The sequence below is a fragment of the Topomyia yanbarensis genome, chromosome 1 (genome assembly GCF_030247195.1).
Source record: "Topomyia yanbarensis strain Yona2022 chromosome 1, ASM3024719v1, whole genome shotgun sequence".
Lineage (NCBI taxonomy): Eukaryota > Metazoa > Arthropoda > Insecta > Diptera > Culicidae > Topomyia > Topomyia yanbarensis.
The window spans coordinates 180,212,397-180,231,302 of NC_080670.1; the positions used below are offsets into that span (position 1 = coordinate 180,212,397).

At 43.2% G+C, this 18,906-nt stretch overlaps 1 protein-coding gene across 2 annotated transcripts in view; it reads left to right on the top strand.

Moving 5' to 3' along the window:
- The window catches only part of LOC131683332 (protein lava lamp), a 32,193-nt gene extending 13,529 nt beyond the window's left edge, over nt 1-18,664 (top strand). Inside the window, exons 4-6 of one of the 2 annotated variants that reach the window (XM_058965214.1) lie at nt 5,737-12,593; nt 12,654-12,932; nt 17,874-18,664. In XM_058965214.1, the coding sequence (XP_058821197.1) occupies nt 5,737-12,593; nt 12,654-12,932; nt 17,874-17,980 (7,243 nt within the window). In that variant the 3' untranslated portion in view covers nt 17,981-18,664. The remainder of the gene's footprint in view (nt 1-5,736; nt 12,594-12,653; nt 12,933-17,873) is intronic. The other variant, XM_058965219.1, reaches the window with a different exon arrangement.
- Nucleotides 18,665-18,906: the final 242 nt, after the last annotated feature.

Sequence of the window (18,906 nt, forward strand, 5' to 3'; positions counted from 1 at the left end):
GCGATTAAGCATTATCCACCACCTATGACCCGCCCGGTTGCTTGCAGCTCAGCTTCCCACGTAGCGTTCCTCCACCACCACGGGGCCCGGGCGTAGCGTATTTAGTATATTGGTTCAATTTGTATATATACAACATAACACATGTGTACTAGAAAACTTACCATTTTTGCAGTTTTCTACCTTCATTCCTATCTCTCATTTATGTCTCCTTTGACTCTCATCCACATTTCTTGAATTCCTGGTTATTTAGGAAAGAAAAGGAGAAATAATAAAAAAGAACCAATAGACTCCGTGTTTTCCTCAGCGCTTTCGTTTCGTTGGACTTGTGTAAGTTGTTCCATTGGAGATCTCCAAGGGGCTGTAATTAGAGGAAGATCTGACTTCTATCCAGAAGTATCAGTTTTTCACATTAATAAATTATATGTGTGCACTGCAAATCAATCCCGTGTATAATGCAACCATTTTTTGAACATTTATATGTACATATACACACATATACACACTTATATACTTACATAGACACACACATGTATACATAAAAAATATACACATGCATTCATACACACATACATTTACAAATACCTACATACATATACGCATTGTAATACATGTACACACACATACACAACTACATACATATAGTCGAGTTGAAGGAAGACCCCACGATTAACAGCTCAACTATACAAGACATTATTACCACATCACTGGGTGAAAGTGCAGAAGTTAAAGCCTTAAGCCCGTAGACAGTGATTATGTGTATAGACCAGGATGATATCAGGACTGTAAACGAGCTAAAAGGTGGACTTAAGCTGCATTTTAACCTGGGCAAGTTGCACATGACGATCCGGTTAACTAAGGATTACGGAGGGGCTCAGACAGCGATGATTCTTATTTTTTTCGGATGTAACTGACAAGATTTCGTTATGATGATAAATAAATTACAAATTACTACCCCATCGATCACTCGGACTACAATCGCGCACAAATTTGTATCAACATCCCTTCTTCATTCCTAAAAATCAACCCGTTTGAGCTCCATGAAAACTCGAATCCAGTGCCCCAACCATTGCCTCACCACCCGAGCCAACACGCCAAACAAGGATGGCTCCAACAAACAGCTTCAACTAGATAGGGCGATAACAGAAACAGGGTGAAAAATAAGCTCATTACCCTATATGCCCTTGCTGAAAAAATAATAGAAAACATCTCTTATATCAGAAATCCCATTATTGTTGAAACAGAAAACCCCCAACTAGAAGAATACAATAATTCGCAACTGCCGAATGACAATCAATGAACTCATTCTATGTGCAAAGGTCGAAAGAAAAAATCTGGCTAAGTATTTCCTATTATTTCAAATCCTATTAGAAATGTTTTCGCTCGCTTGGGATCAGTTGCCGGGTTGCTAGTTTATATTAAAATCATTATACCGATACGAAAAAACTGAAAAATATTAATGAACTACAAGATTCCTGTGCCCTTCGCTCCTTCTCTCAACACCTCGTCCGCAGAGAACACGAATAAACAAGAACGAGTATTTTCGGGCTTGCCGGAGAATTGGTGATCAAGAATAAACTTTGCAACCTTAGGCTGGAAAAATGATAAAATAGAAATAAATACTACTGTGCATCATGGTATCTCATATTCTCGTTGAAGAGCATGGTGATCATAACTTGCTTCCTTTTACTCTCTTGTCCACGGGATTTTAATCCAAAAAGAAACACTCAATAGCACCAATAAGATAAGTTCAATAAGATGTAAGAATCCCGAGGCGAAGTTTTTTTTATGTTATGTGCGCAAGACTGACACTTTCGTGATGGTACTGAGTGATTTGTTCGCGGACAGAGAAAATGGAACGTAATAACATGTAACTTAAATAATGATTTTAATCATTCCGCACAAAACGGAATTTTCACTTAGGCGTCATCGGTGGGTACTTCCTGATTGTTTCTTTTTTTCCTACTTTGGATGGAAACGGGATTGTCACACCATGTAGAAGTTGCCTTATTGCAGCCTAACTACTTTGACCATATGAAATTGGTACTCTATATACTTTTCACAGTCTTATACAGAGGAATGTGCAACACTGTAAATTTATGATTACTTTGATTCTGGTAACCCCACAGCATTTAACACATCAAAACAATATCACATGAAATCAGATTGAGCTCACCAAAGCATTCCGTTGTGTCATCCTACGTCTACTGCACATATTGTATGCGGTATACTTTATGCAGAACCATTCTTTGCATGTATATTGGTTGAAACTAAATATATCGATGCAATTATCCAATTGGAAAATGCCACGAAACTCTTTCACCAACCATTGCTTCCATGCTTCGCATTTTCTTTCCACTACACCTGCCACTATTTCCCGAGTTAGCACAATCAAATACTTCTTTTATTGTCGGTATCTATTACATGCAACTATTTTGTGAATCACCAAAAGGAATATTAGCGCAATGTCATCCGGTAGTACCCACTCTAAACTTCTCACAAAGAGCGAGCAAATCAACACGACCGACGCCTTCGGCTTAACATCCCGAACTCTCTATTAGAAAGTGGAGTGAAGAATATGTAAAAAACTTAATCAGCAATGGCTCATAAAAGCATCCTTATTTCATTTGCATGTGCAAAAAGATGAGTGGGTGCAATTTGGTATATAACCTAAATGCTGTGACTAATGATATGCACCTTAATCAACAATACACTAATCGATTCCTAAAATTCATGGATTGAGATGGGACTTTAGTTTGGAAATGCAGCTTTTATTATTTTGTGTGCTAAATGTTTTAGAAATCCATGAAATGTCAAAATCTGTTGTCAATTCGAAAAAACAAAACAATTTTTTTAATTTTTTTTAATCTCAGTTTAAAAACAGAAAATACCGGGGAGGAAACATTCATCAAAACATTTTTTTGCGAGAAGATGCAAGATCTGTTGTTTCATTTGGCATAAAAAATAAATTAAAAGCAGCCTTTTCGAACTCTAGTATCAACTAAAATTCAGAATTTTTCAAGTTCCATAAAAGCTATCTTTAAAAAAAATCAGGGTGGCCGTAGATCTCGACGTTTCATTACATCCTAAGCTATTTAACAACAAAAATTCGAATTCAATCTTTGAATCTTCTTAGGGTACTTTTGTGTTTTTTCACGGAGGAAATTTTTTTAACTTGCTCAGAAAGTATACTTTGTATTTTAAATCGTTCAGTTCAATTGGAAAGAAAGACAATTTCCTGCTATATTTCTCCAACAACAACAATTTTGGTAAAAACTATTTTTTCTCTAAGGAGACAATTGTTTAAAGCATCTTTGCGCGTGAAGAGCACAATGCTTATAACCAATCAGTTATAGAATTTACGTTTCGACTTCGTCTCATCAGAATCCGATACTAATTTAGTGACAGGGCTAAGCTAGCGCCGGATTGACGCTAGCTCCAAAAAAAACGGAGACACAATTTGTGTTCTTGAGCAAACCCCAGGATCAAGCGTGGTGTACCGCAAGAAAAGGAGCTCATTTTAAGCTCGAGTCTGTGGTTTAGCGCTTCCATAAGCTACTATTGAATATTTTTGACGATGGGGGTTCTGGGTTGAAGCAACGTTGGTTGAAGAGTGCGACCACAAAGAAAGTATCTATCTAAACTGATACCACCATAATATTCAAAGGGAAGAAGGAAATTTTAGAAACCGAATTTGAATTTTTGATGCCAAATGTCTTGAAAATGCCTTCTCGAATTTTTTTTTCTTTCTTTGCTTGACTGCTCATCCGGAGTAACCAGTTCGATATCTATCCGCCGGATAAACACCGTACTGGCTACTCTTTTTATCAGTATCGAATTGTAACATACTAAAATCTCAATTTTTGAAAAGCACCATTAAGGACGATTCGGACTATACATCAGCTCCCGTGAACGTCAACGGAACGTCACCGTTCAGTCAGGATAAGTTACATGCAGTTAAATGGAGACATTCCACACAACATCAACGGCACGGAACGCTTTGACATACGGCACGTGTAAACGGGCACAAGAGAAAAGCATTCAAGTTATCCTGACGGAACGGTGACGTTCCGTTGACGTTGACGGAAGCTGATGTATCGTCTGAATCGTCCCTTATACTCATTGCTTTTATGTGTCGCTCAAAATCTGTAAATTTTCATTCGTTTTCGCGTTTGTGAACGGGTCGTTCTAGATTGGTGTAGTAATTTTTATTAGACATTTATGTATGCGTAACATAGGGCGTAAGTAGGTCACCGCTCTTCTCTTACTACAATAAGTGTTCTGCCTACGCTGTGCATCGACGGCGGCTTGACGGTTTGTTTTGGTCGTGAGTTAGGCGGCCATCATACGGAAGAAAATGACGGACCCGCGACGAACAGACGCACCAAATTTACTTCATTTTTTCGGGACAGTATCCTGCCACCTATGCTAGTTCAGAGTGCGCGTCCGTCGAAAAGGTCCGGTGTGTGGTCCTGGCATCCATGGAAATTGCGATATCGGTTCGCTTTTTGGGGTTTGCTATACGACATGAAGTGTATGCACTGGTTAAATACCAAGGAACCGAAATATCGACCGTTCTCACTGTGGAGGGTCAGTCGAACGAGCCGAGCTCTTCTCCACAGTTATTCGCCAAAGAGAACGCAGCAGGGCGGACGAAAGCTCCACCTGGGATGTTCACTGCGGTGACTTACGGAATCGTTTACGGCGAGTGAACGATCCGGCGATATTTCCTAGCTTTCCTAGCAAATCGTTAAGGACCGCTGTGGGATCAGCCAGCGACCAAAGGAGAACGCGGCCGTTGTCTCGACCGTTCGAAAAAAAATCCGCTCTTCTGCCAACAGTAGCAGTACTAGATCGTAGAAATCCAGTAGTGCATAGTGCAGCAGGCGAGTAGAAGGAAATGAAAGCGCGGTAAATTTTAGTTTATTTGTTTCTCCTTTTTTGTTTGTTTATGTACGAACATTCGAGATTCTGGTAGAAGCACCTTGGCCGCCCTGTCATCTAGGGTCTGCCGTGCAAGTAAGAATAGAACGTGCGCAGCATTATATACGGCTTCTAGCCATAATAAGTGTCGGACTAACATTCCTTCCCTTTTCTGTTGTATTTGGGCCTGGCCGTCGTTGGTATTGATCAATAAACTTGGGCTTACCAGAAGTTGCTCATTGAAAGGTGCTTCGCTACCCCCAGGCATTATCATCTGTTGATTCTCTTTGCAATTGCAGCTAGTCCCAATCAATACCGAAATGGCAACCAGAATTGATCTCATAACCTCAAGCTCGGCGCGTATAACTAAAGTTGCGATTTCAAATAAACCTATAATCGTTTGCATTTTTTGATGCTGTCCGAGTACCACAATACTAAGCATTTCGTATTTTATTCGCCGTTTCAGATCATTATAGTTACTCCAAAAGACGTATAACACAAATTATCATCGACATTTCATAATTTTCTACCATCTCATCTAAAAATAATCAGTAATTCGAAAGTATTTTAATAACAAACTCGTAAGCGGAACAGGTATAGTTTAATCATTCATCATACAATTTTCATATCTTCAAATTCTTCAACCGAAACTTGTGAGCTTTCTGTATTGGATCGTGGCTAAACTATATCTCCTCCCAGAACCGTTACTCCGGCATATTCTCCTAGCCACCTTTGGGATTCTCATTTTCACGTTTCAAAACTTCAGATGATACCTTAGCTATTTCACCTGTCTAACATTTACATTCAATTTTCCAGATCCAAGCGGCGACATGAAGGTTCGACTGAAGAGTTAAGGACTGCCGGCATTAACCCGTCGGAGGAAGAGGAAGAAGATTTGAACGGCAGTCTGGTAAAGCTGCGTGAGGAAAGCTCCGAACTTATGCACCGCATCGAACTGTTCACCAACGAGCGGCGGGAGGTTCTCGGAAAATTGGAAGCAGTAACAATCGAAAATCAGGCCCACCTTGAAGAGTTGGAACAATTGCGGGAGGAACATCGCCTGCTGACGGATCGTCACGACGAGTTGGTGACGAGTGAGGGATCATTGAGGGAGAAGTTGGCGGAACTGATGGGTGAAAAGGGTGTGCTGGTGGAGGAGCTGGAGGAAGCACGGCAGTTGAAGGTTCGATTGGAGGCGGAAGTGAGCGAAGCTAGTTCGAGTCAGAGTTCACCGGCTAGGGTGCCGATCGATAGGGGTTCGTTCGAGCAGGCACTGCGCTCGGTGGAGAATGAGGTGATGAATTATAGCAAGAATAAGGATAAAAATAAGAAGTTGCAAATTTCGAAGAAGCTGTCGCAGGATGCGAAGAATCTGCAGAAGATGGCGAACGGATTGCTGGAGGAGTACTGTAGGAGTGTGGAAGAGTGTGACGTGATGAGGGGTGAGATTGAACGGTTGAAGGAGAAGGTGAGCGGTTTGCCGAAAGAACAGGAGCAATTGGATGAGGTGGCAGGTTTGAAAGCGCAAATCATGGATATTACACGGGCGCAGATCGAGAAAGTGGAACAGATTGATTCGTTGCGGGAGGATATCGAGAGGAAGAACGAAGTAATTGCGAAATTGAAGCGGGAGATGGAGGAACTGAGGGATGCTGAGAAATCATCGGATGAGGAACCGGAACTGTTGAAGGTTGAGTTGAACAGTAGGAATGATGAAATTCGTGAATTGAAGAAGGAACTTGATGCGGTGGTGGTAAAGAAAGCAGGGGAAGTTGAGGATCTTCAGTCTAGACTCGGGGCGGCTCATAAGGAAATTGATATTCTGAAAGAATTGGTGGCTGAACAGAAGCAACAGCTAATCGATTCGTATCAGGAGCATGAAAATGAGCTGGCAGGTCGGATGAAGGAGATTCAAAACTATGAAAATCGAGTTCAACAAATGCGGGATGAAATGGATAGGATCGCGCAGCAAGCTGAACGAGATGCGGAACGGTATGCCGATCAGGTTAAAGAACAACTGGCGGAGTTGAGTACGCTGGTTGGGGATCAAAAGCACGAAGTTAGTCAAAAACAGGAAACGATCGATGCACTGAACGGTCAGATTATTGAACTGTACAAAATGATGGAGGAGAATGCTAACCGAATTATTGAGAAGGAGGATGAAGTGCAGTATCTGCAGGAGCTGTTGGACGCTAAAAAAGATGAGATGGCAATGCTACAGGAAAAATTAATCGAGAATCAAAGTTCGCTCGAAAGAGCGAGGAATCAAGAGAAGCAGCTACGAGAAGCCCTGGCCGTTTCCGTTCAGCCCGTAGTTGATGATTCCCGGGTAAAAGAACTTGAAGAGTCTAACCGGGAACTTGACGGAAAGAACAAAGAACTAATGGATAAGTTGAGGAAATTCGCAGCAAATCTTAAGAAAAAGCACGCTCACTGTCAAGAGTTGGAAGATAAGCTGGCTGCCAATCAGCAAGAGCTGGAGGAGTTGCGTAGTTCGGCCGCCGCATCGGCTGTGTCCAGCGAGGAAGAGTTCAAAGCAGAGAATGAAGAACTGTCGCAGAAATTGCACCACCTAAACAACGAACTTCACAAGTTGCTCCAGCAGAAGTATTCGCTCGAGTCGGAAAAGCAGGCAATGATGCATGAACTGGTGGGAAGAGATGAGCGAGTCCGCGTAGCGGAGGAAAAAGTTCAGGAAATGGAGAATAAACTGACACAGGTGAATCAGGAACTGGGAACGCTCCAGGAGGATGTCGGATCGAAGAATGTTAAGATTGAAAAATGTAAGGCAATCATCAAGGAAAAGATTAAGGAGATTCAAAGGTTGCAGGAATATGAGCGGAAGACTGCCTATCTGGAAGATGAGCTGCGAATGTGCCAGAGTAAGTTGGAAGATTTTCACAACCAGACGTTGCTACTTGGTAAGCTGAAAACGGACAAGGAGGAGATGAATGGTGTGCTTAAGGCGGAAACCGATCGGGGTAAGTTGCTGGATCAGGAAGTTCTTCAGGCTGCTGAGAAAGTGAGGAAGCTGGAGGTGGATCTGGAGCTGTCGGAAGAGGAAAATCGGAAGTTGAGGGGTCAGATTGTTAAGTTGGAGGAAGGTCTGTCACTGGTGGAGCAGAGGAGGAACTCTTTGGAGCGTCAGAAAAGATTGCTGGGTGATGAATTGACGGAGAAGGCACAGGAGTTTACTCAGCACGAGGATGAGCTTATGCAGAGACTGGCTAATCTTTCGCAGCATGATGAAGCGATTGAGGTGAAACTACGGGAAAAGGAGGAGGAACTGGTTGAGCTCGGTTGTAAGTTAAGAGACGTTGAACACCAGAGAGATCAACTGCAGTCGAAGACGGAACAGCTTGAAGGGCAAGTGGTCGCTCAGGAGCAGTCCTGTCGGCGATCATCTGAGTTGGAAAATGAGAATTACAATCTTAATCAAGCGCTAGCGAGTCTTCAAGCTGATCTTAAACGAGTGGTTGTTGATTTTGAGGCAAAAGTTTCGGAGAAGGATACCGAAATCGATCAGCTGGAAGTTGAGTTAACGAACCAGCTGGCTAAAATTGAAAACGAGCGAAAACAGCTGCAGGAAAATTTGGAGCGATCGCAGGACAGAAACACGGATCTCCAGGACGAACTGGTTCGACTGCAGGAAAGTGTCAACTCGTTGGAACAATTCCGGTCCGATTTGGAGAAGGAGATAACTTGGTTGAAGATGCAGAATGAAAGTCTCCAACAGGATAGTAGTGAGCTGCAGGAACTTCGAATGCAGATCGTTCAAGATCAGACGGAGCTGGAGAATCTACGAGCGCAGAATGAAGCGCTGGTACAAAATCATCAGTGCGAAATAAATGCGTTGCGGCAGCAGATAGCGGACATGGAGGCCATCAGGACGCAGCTGAGCCAGAACCAGACGGACGATCAGGTGTTTGTGCAGAACGAGATAATCAAGCTGAAGGATTTGTTGACGCAGAAGGAAGGGGCGATAGCTCAGCTAGTGCAGACCAATCTACAGCTACAGGTTTCAGCAGTTAACGACCCGTTCCGAGGTCTGGAGGGATCCTCCGAACGATCAGTCAACGCGATGGAGGAGAAGATCCGTGATCTTGAGAACGATGCGATGTGGAAAGATTCTCGCATACAGGAGTTGCAGATCGAAAAGGATTTGGCTGACGGAAGTTTGGAAGAGCTGCGAAAGCAGTTGCAGGCGCTTCAGAAATCTGTGGAGCGGGATGAAGCCATGGAGGCTCAACTGGTTGAGAGAAGTTCCCAGCTGGAGGCAATGAGCAAACAACTTTTCCAGACAGTTGGTTCGAGTTCGAGGGAGCAACCACAGCAAGTCATATCAACTGCACAGTTCTTCTCATCGTCTCCGTCACAATCAAGTGCCGCCGCTCTGTTCGATACCGTCGGAGAGACCTGGAGCTGGAACGAGCCGTTTACGGCGCATCAGTCGAAACCAACTCCGGAAGAAAATCCGCTTCAAGATGAAGTCGTTAAATTAAAGACACAAAACGATTCCGCTATCATGAGAATTGAGGAATTACAAGCTAAATTGACGGAATTTGCTAATCGAGACGATGAATTCCACCAGTTGAAGGACGAGATTGACATCTTGCGAGCGCAAAATTCCTCCCTGCGTTACGAGCTAGAAATGAAGACCTCCAAAATCAAGGACATTTCGCAGCAGTTACAAAGCGGCCAGTCCAAGGTCGATCAGCTGGAGGAGCAAATTAAAAGTCAACACGTTCCAACGGTGGCATCCTTCTTCACCGATACCGACTCCACGTCTGCACCCGTCTTCGAAGACATCATAGTTCCCAAGAGGGCGTACCTTTGTACGCCAAGCCAATCGCAAGATACCGAAGAATGGTCTTTGGAAGAGCCAGTCATTGCTTCCGCGAAAATATCCTCTCAAGCCGCGGTTCCTACCAGGGATTCGCCGAAGGATCGATCACAATCGGCCCAGATTCGTGAGTTGATGGCGTTGAACGAGCAGTTCAAGTCTCAGCTGGAAGAGCAAGCGGGCTCTGCTGAGCGACTACAGCAGGAGTTGAACTACCTGCGACAACAGAACGCTTCGTTGCAGGAACAGCTCAACGATGTTGACCAACAGAAAGAGTCGATAGAGAAACGGGAGCTCCAACAGCAGGAACTGTTGAAGGTTCTACAAATTCAGCATCAACAACAGCTCGATTCCTTCCTGACCGAAAAACAAACAGAGTTGGATCTGCTTCGTAGCCAAAACCAGCTCGAGCAAACGGAGTTCAAGAATAGCATCAACGAACTGCAGCAGCGAAACGAGCAGCTCGAGCAAGACCGCGACGCCTACCTGCAGCTTCAGGACGAATTAGAAATCCTGAAAGCAAACAATGCCTCTCTCCTACAAGAACTACAGACAAAATCCGACAAGATCCATCGAATCTGTCGCACCTTAACGGAAGCGGAAACCAAAATCGTCCAGCTAGAGGAACAACTGACGAACAAAGAGCTTCCGGTTACGGCAGCCAGCTTTTTCGAATCGGCCACCCCTCAACAGGAACCGGTGTTCGAGGAAATCATTCAATCCAAACGAGCATTTGTTACGCAACCGGCGGTGACGGCGACACCGCCACCGACCACTACAGTCGAACTCGAAGAAGACTGCTGGGGTACGGAGGAAGCGATGCTGGAAGCACGACATCAGCAAGCCAGCGAAAAGGATGACTACATCCGGCAGCTAGAGCTGGAAAAGGAACGACTCCAGCAGGAAATTGTCGAACTGAAAGTGAAGTCCGGTAAGCTGCTGAAGAAGACAAAAGAGTACAAGGCGAAGTGCGATAGTTTGGAGCGGCGGTCGGCTTCGGTCGAAACCAGCGAGCTTGATTTGGCGATTCAGGAAGAGTTGAATGGTCAAATTAAGACATTGGAGGTTAAGTTAGGTGAACTGCAAGTTGAACGAGAGAAAAGTGTGGCGGAGAAAGAGTCGCTGCTGAAGCGGATAGATGTGCTTGTCGCCGCCAACGAACGGTTCACGGAGATGAAGGAACGACAAGACGTGCAGATTGAAGTGTTGCATGCCAAGGTAAAAGAATTGAACGTGAAAGTGCAGCAGCTAGAAGATTGGGATGAAAACAGTGAGCAGAGGGTTAACAAGTCAACGTCGGAGAATACCTCTCCCGTAGAAGATGTCACTCATTTGACGAATCAGTTAAGAGATCTTACAAAAGACCTTCAGGATGCGAGAGTCGATAATGAGGAACTGCAGGCTCTGTTAGACGAAGAGAAAGCGAACGTTGAAATGTTAGAGAAACGTGTCCAACAGAAGGACAACGAAATTCAAACTTTGATGGAACAAATCGACGGTCTATCTCAAGACTCTCGGACCATCAAATCCAGCTTGGAAAGTCTAAACCAACAAAAGTCACAGGAAACCGTAGATCTAAGCCAACGGCTAAACGAGCTGATGGCCAAAAACACCGACCTGACGCATCAGATAGAGAAAATGCGTACGGAAAGCTTATTCCATTCCTCCGAACAGGAAACAAAACTGCAAGACCAGCTCCAACAACTAAGCGCACAACTTCAGTACAAGGAAGCGGAAATAGTCCATCTGAACGAACGAATCCAGCAACAGATGCTCGAAGATCAAACCGAATCGCTCGTTCAGGAAATCCTCGGTAAGAACCAGGAAATAACTAGTCTCAAGTCGCGCATCCAACAGCTGGAAACCGACCGGCAGGAATTGGAACACAACCTAACGCTTCAAATAAGCAAGGAACTAGCCTCGACACGACCGGAGCACGAGCAAAGCTCTCGTCTAGCAGAGCTGGAACGAACCAACAAAGAACTTTTAGACGAGAAATGCCAGATGGAGCAGGAACTCCAAGTGTTAAACGATCAGGTCATCCGAAGCCTCCAGTTTGAAGATCGTATGAAGGGAACCGTCCTCGATCTGGACGCTAAAAACATCGAAATCGAAGCCCTCAAAGCATCGCTGGAACAATTGAAACAAAACGTCGAAATCAGCGCAAAGCAGCAACCATCCGACGCCGATGATCTCAGAAAGCAAATCGATAAGCTGACGAAGGAACGAGCCGATTTGGAGGCAAACTATCGCATCACGCTAGATCAACGGGACGCCCACTGGGCTCAGGTTGTGGATGAACGTGGAGCTCAGGTTGCGGAAAGTTGGAAACAGCACGTTGATTCGCGAGAAGCTGAATTCTCCTTCATAGAGAAAAGTTTACGCGAAGAAATCGAGCGACTACAGAAGGAAACGGATAGGGAATCTCCTAGCGCCGAAGAAAGCCCCGATGATTCGCCAATGGTTCAAAAAATGAAACAAGCCCTCGAAAATCAAGAGATGGAAATTGTTACGCTGAAAGAACAGCTCGCTATTCGCAGTGCCGAGTATGCTCGGCTTGCGGCTCAAGTGGATCCTTTTGCGGTAAAACATGCAGCTTCTATGGTTACCACCAGTGAACCTAGATCTCAACCGACTGACGGTGATAAAGTTCCTCGTTCCGAGCTGGAGCTAGCGCTGTACATGATCTACCAGCGTGATATGCGCTGCGACGAGTTGGAGCTAGAGCTGCGCAATTTGCTGGGTGAACGTGACGCTCTTCAGCTACGGCTTTCGAATGCACTCCGACAGCAGGAGGAGTTCAAGCGGAAGCTTACCACACATCCGGACGGTAGGTTAATGTTTTTATTTAAATTCAAATATCTCAAAATAATAATTTTTAAACACACAGAAGCATCGGGCGATTCGAGTGATACGACTTCGAAGACCACCACTCCGGAGAAAACATTGCAGCAGATTGTACAAGAATCAGGCATCAGTGGAGCCGCCGTTCCATCCGACGCTACCGAACTGTCCAACAAGCTATCGGAGTTGCACTCCATCGGTCACGCTAAGGACAAACGGTTGCAGGAGGAACGCGAACAGCGGTACCGTCAGCTAACGTTGATCCAGCGAGATCTTGCCAATATGCCGCTGGAGGCGGCCGTCAAAATTGCCGGAACCAATATCTGTGAGTATAATTTGTAATCGTGGTTTTGTTTTTTTTAGCAAACTTCCCATGCACATCGACAAGTTTGTACCTGTGTGGAAAATTTCGTGGACGCATTCAACCTCAAACATGCTTCGTTTCGATGTAAAGGTTCACTTCGAACATAGAACAATGTTCAAACTCTAGTTGACATCGCGGTAAAAATGGCGTCGGCTCGATCGTGAAAATTTTCGTCCCACTTAAATTATTCGAGATCCAACGATTGAAGATTACAAGTGACCATCCCCATGATATATTGAAATAGATCTACAAAAGAAAAATATGAAGAGAATTTACTTCAAAAAAACAATGATAAGCGCTTTCAGATGGAGCAGCGCAATAAAAAAGTGCTACCTAATGTCATAACAAATAAAATCGATTTAACACGAGATCTTGCTGAAACAGATCGACACACAGCTGAATCACCCAGTCTAAGTAGGCAGACTCCTTAGCGCGGCCGGCTTCTTAGAGTTTGTCGAAATAACGAAAAACGGTAAATTTCGATACAAAGTAGCAACACACCAGGTGAAAAAGAGCAAAAAAGGAAGATCTTGGTAAGGAAACCCTCAAAATCTTCTAACCGAAAATCGCAAACAACGCTATCCACATCAAAAGGGGTACCACTGGATTTAAAGATCGAAAGAATCAAGCAAAAGGACAAGGGAAGAAATCTGGTGGATACCCACAATTGGAGAGTGACGCCCAAAGGCCAGAATGTCGCTGGCAATGTCACAATATACGGCTGCAATTTCAAAGCGGAAATCTATGTGTTCCAGATCAGACAATGCGCAAAGTGTTGGAAATTTGGACGCAGCACCAAATTCTGTGTAACCAAAAGTCTGCGAACAGTATGGTTTGGAGACCACGAAGTAAACAACTGCGAAAAAACCGTGAAATGCCCAAACTACAAACTTTCCCATAAGAGGAGTGCCAACGAATGTCCGGAGAGACGCAGAATGCAACAACTACTACAGGAGATAAGAAGAAAGCAAATAAAATATACATTGGCGGAACAAAACTTCCCAAGATTAGCCAACCGATGCAGCCTTCTTGACGAAGAAGAAGTATGACGCTTCCTCGGCAGCATTCTTGCTAGCAACTACAGTGGTGGCTGCACTCGCAGCCAACGTACTTCACTGATCAGTCTGCGAAAAGAACTAAATGCAGAAGCGAAGGAAACAAGCATCTGGCAAGACCGGTTCCAAAATGCCCAGTGCAACTGCGGGTTGAACTCTTCAGCCACAAACCAAAACAAGACTTTTTAGCGGAAGTAAGGTCACGGAACTTGCTGAAGCCACTGGCGGACCTACAAACAAAAATCGCAACTAGAATCCGAACACCGAATTCTGAAATAGACTAGGACGAACTTCTCATCGAGATTGGAGCATATACACAAAATATCATCGACGAAAACGTAACCCAGCAGCAAATCGAAGGCAATTACAGAATCAACTAACAATACCGCAGTGGAGTGTAAATAGAACGTCATACTGCAGCACAACATCCAAAGCATCAGACCAATGGACACAAGAGAAGAAATCAGGCAGTTCATGTTTAAACAAAATATAAAAATAGCTATGCTGCAGGAAATTTGGCTAAAGAAAAACGAACCATTCACCCTAAATCATTACATACTCGAGTCACAAAAATTAAATACAGGCTACGTACGCATATCCTCGTACATGAATCCATCGACTACATAACAGTTGACTTGGGTGATTTATTGCCAGTAGGAAGCTATCGCCATCAAAATAACGAAAGGGGTTCGATCCAATCACATTCATCTCGGTCTACATGCCTCCAAATAGAACCAGATTCGCTAAAATTTTACAGCTTTTTGGAATAATAGAAAGTCTACCAGTCGAAATATGTGTGGGAGGCGACTAGAACGCATATCACAAAAGCTGTGACCTGGTCTCCACACAGTGCCCAAAGGGTATCCACCTCAACAGCTTGATCGAGATGTCAAAAATCGTTCTACTCAACGACGGAAGCTCCATAGCAGTGAAAATAGGAAGCGAAATCCCGATAGTACCCGGAACCAAAACAAAAGTAAACACGAAAGAGCGATTGAATTACTAAACCAGATACACGGCCCTATTCTGTGCGGCGTGTGACGTGAGACGACTAATCTCACTTCACTCTACGTGACCTCACCCAATTCTGAAGAGTCACTTCTGGTAACGTCAGACGCCCATTCAATCGCAATGGGATATCTCAGTCACATAAGTGAGATGAGTTTAGTCACCTCACGTCACGCTCCGCTCAGAATAAGGCCGACAACCTCAATTCATCTACAATCCCCTGAACTGCAGAACATCTTTGACTAGTGCATCGGAAAAGCTAAATGCACAGTAAAAGTTAAAAGGAAAATTACCTGAAAAAGTGGTGAAAAGAAGAAATTAACGAAGCCTATAAAAAATCCTCCAACAATACAAAAACGCTATCGAAATACCTTGTACAGCAGAAAACGAGATCAGTGGTTGAAAAGCAAATCCGCAAATCAAAACGAGGATACTGCAAACAGCTCTCGGAAGCGATAGACGATTCCACCCCGAGCCGCCAATTGTGAAGCATCGTTAAAGAGATAGACACAGCACTAACACAGCCAACAAATAAGAAACTTGAACTAAGCCTCGAGAGGAAAGGTGAACATTCATGCAGCAACTACTATCAGGGCAAAATGAGATAGGTCCAGAAAATCAAGACAGAAACAAATCCGGACATGAACGGCTACGAAATGGCACTCACTTGCATGGAACTAATTATGCAACTTCGGAAAAGAAGTGACAACTCGGCTCCAGGTACCCATGGCATGTTCTACGCAATCGTGAAGGGGCTAAACCACGGTCTATAACAAAAACAAATGCGAAATGATAAGCAGAGCTTTCGTCACAGAGGAAATTCCTGAAAGTGGAGAATAACGGACGTCAGACCAATCCAAAAACAAACAAAAAAATATACAAGCCATGCTGCCTCTAAAAGACCAAGCTCATAAATGCGGGGTTGAAGGACCGATTAGCAGAAATCGCCGAAACTCAAGGCAGCATCTCAAAACTCTCCTTCGGTTTCAGGAAGAACTGTTCGTAATAGCATGTGTTAACTATCTAATAAACAAAGTGACGGAGGCAAAAATAGGGAGGCCATCTTACTTGACATGTCACCTTGAAATCCCTAAAAATTCCGAACAAGAAATCGAATGCTTGTGAAGCAAACTGAATCTAAAAACTACCGCAAGTAAAAGTGCAGGAATCGTCTTCTCTAAAAGGAACATTGAAGGACTAAGAGTTTACTCGATATACTTCTTGTCCATAGAAAACACATTGAATACTTACGCGAAAAAGGAAGCAGATAAATTAAAAATCATGAAAATGCCAGGGAACACAAACAGCAACTCCAGCCCAGAAACCTTTATCAAAATCAACAACGCAATCGTCAGAAGCAAAATTGAGCATGGAGGGCAAATCTACGGTAGCGCGACGAAATCCAACACCCAGAAACTTTAAACAACCCAAAACGCTGCCCTTGGAACGGCAATGCGCTACCTGTAAACCACACCTATACACGTCATCCACGCGGAAACAGGACAGCTGGCAGTCAAAGAGAGAACCGAATTACTAACCATAAAAGACATCGTAAAAAGCAACTATCAGCGCCAACCAGATCCAGATATTCACAGAAAAGGCGATCAACTTAGGAACTGGATCGTTCCTGACGAGCACCGCTATCAAACATAACGACTGTGTATCGCAGATCCACCCAAAGGATGGGACGATATCCTGGTACAGTAGAGGGATATATCTCGGACTAGACACGGCAAATATCATGTATCAAAAACAATATCTGGACCGGGCATGTCGGTGATCGATGAAACGGACAACACGGTGATACGGAAGAAAATAAATGGAAACTACTCTACCACCCACGCAGAATTTGTAGCTATCGCCAACGCTGTAGACATTATAACGGGAAAGAACTACAAAAAAGCCGTTATCTTCACCGATTCTCAGGGTTCATGCGAAATGGTACTGAACAACAGCAACAGTAGTACAAGAAAACTTCATAGCTTGGCAGGTAATTAAAAGGGTGAAATTGATGCGAAACAAAAGAATTCCTGTTTAATGGATCCCTAGCCACCAAGGGATACCAGGAAATGAGAAAGTAGCTACCCGATTGGGACGACACATGTGGACAAACAAGCAACTCGCTTCCAACTACGTTGGATTCGGGCAGTTTGTAACATATAGAGCAAGCAGGTGCAGCCGCAAGAGATAACCTGAATAGTGGTCACAGTGGCAAGTTGCCCCTAACAAGGAAAAAAACAATATAGACGTTGAAAATTAGTGATTTAGTTCTGCCATCTACAAGACAGTGGCGATCGGGTTGCTGTCGGAACGCTAATTTTAAGTTGTTATATCTCCATTGTTCTTCATCAGATCTTAAAAATGTTGACGCCCATAAATAACCGTGAATTTGTAGATATATTTATAAGCATTAAGATTAAAAATCGATTAATATATTCACATAAAAATTCAGTTTTCACGTAGCATGTTTTTTTGCCAAAAAATTATTCTGTTTGTATGCAATGCTCATGCTCCTCTGCGATATCAACACTGCACGAAAAAATGTAGTTCAACAAATCGTTTTGCATACATAAGGACATTTTGTGGGTACAAGAGAACATGTCACGACAAAATTAAATTTACATATAATACTAACCGATGTCATATCTGGTTGCATCTAAACCCATCTGCAAGTTTAAAATTTTGAAAATCTGTTGAAGAACAGTGAAAATATAGCAACTTAATGTCAGTGATTCGACTATTTTTTGGGCTTGATGCTAGAAGTACTAAGGTGTTTTAGTCGCTCGATTCATTCTTACTACAACAAAACTCTAAATCCCGTATTTCCTCTGTCCAACAGCTCAAACGGATCCATCACAGCAACACCAGCATCAACAGCAGCAGCAGCAGCAGAGCGCTTCATCCGTACTAATCAACTGGATTCTGGGCAAAAAATCCGACACGTAGAAAAAAGAATTCCTTGTATTTATGTGTAATCTTAAAATCGTTGGCTTTTATAACAATTACCTTGATCGATAAGTGTTTATACAGTACAGGTGGGAATGTGGTACTTTTTTTAAAAACGAACGAATTTCCAAACCAACACACCCCCGCGTCAATTCACATATCATCAAAAGCGAAATCTGAACTCTATGCGAGCGAACTCTAGCCGACTTTCTACGAAAAACAAAAAAACTCCTCGTCAGTAACTTTTTCCCTACTCGGTAAGAACTCCATACTGACCACTCGACGACAATGACGGCGGAATTTAAATTCGAACTCTACTAGCTTGAAACTCGCCCCGATCCTCGAACATATATCCTTAGCTACCTTCCCGCTCGGTAATTCTTTAGGATACAAACCCTCTAATAATGAAGATCGGTCGTTGCAGAGTACTAAACGATATTAATTGATGGTTCCTGACATGTTAGTAATTTGGAAAAATTAAAATTCTACCGTACTTTCGATTACTGATAACTAAAAAAAACGCATTACAAATAATTCAAATTTCTAGGTCAGGAATTTGTTCGATTCTGTACAAATTGTACCACTTTTGTGATTCTTTATTTTTATTATAATATATTTTGTCAAATGAGTGTAATATATTCCGTTAACTGCAAATAAAAGTGTACCAATAACAACAGTTTGAAAGGGGTTCGTTTCGTATTCATTCCGAAAGCTTCCCTGTGCTTGAAAGTGTGCTTTCTTTTGAACGTATTATAAAGATACAACCACCAACCACTAAAGCAAGCATTATATTCACTTTATTACAGCTTTTCGATGCTTAACGGCTCTATACCAGCTTTGCAAATGTCTACCAGGTGTATAAGCTTAAATCCGCTGATTTTTTTGTCAAAAGCGCGGATTTTTTATGTAGAACGCAAAAAAAAATA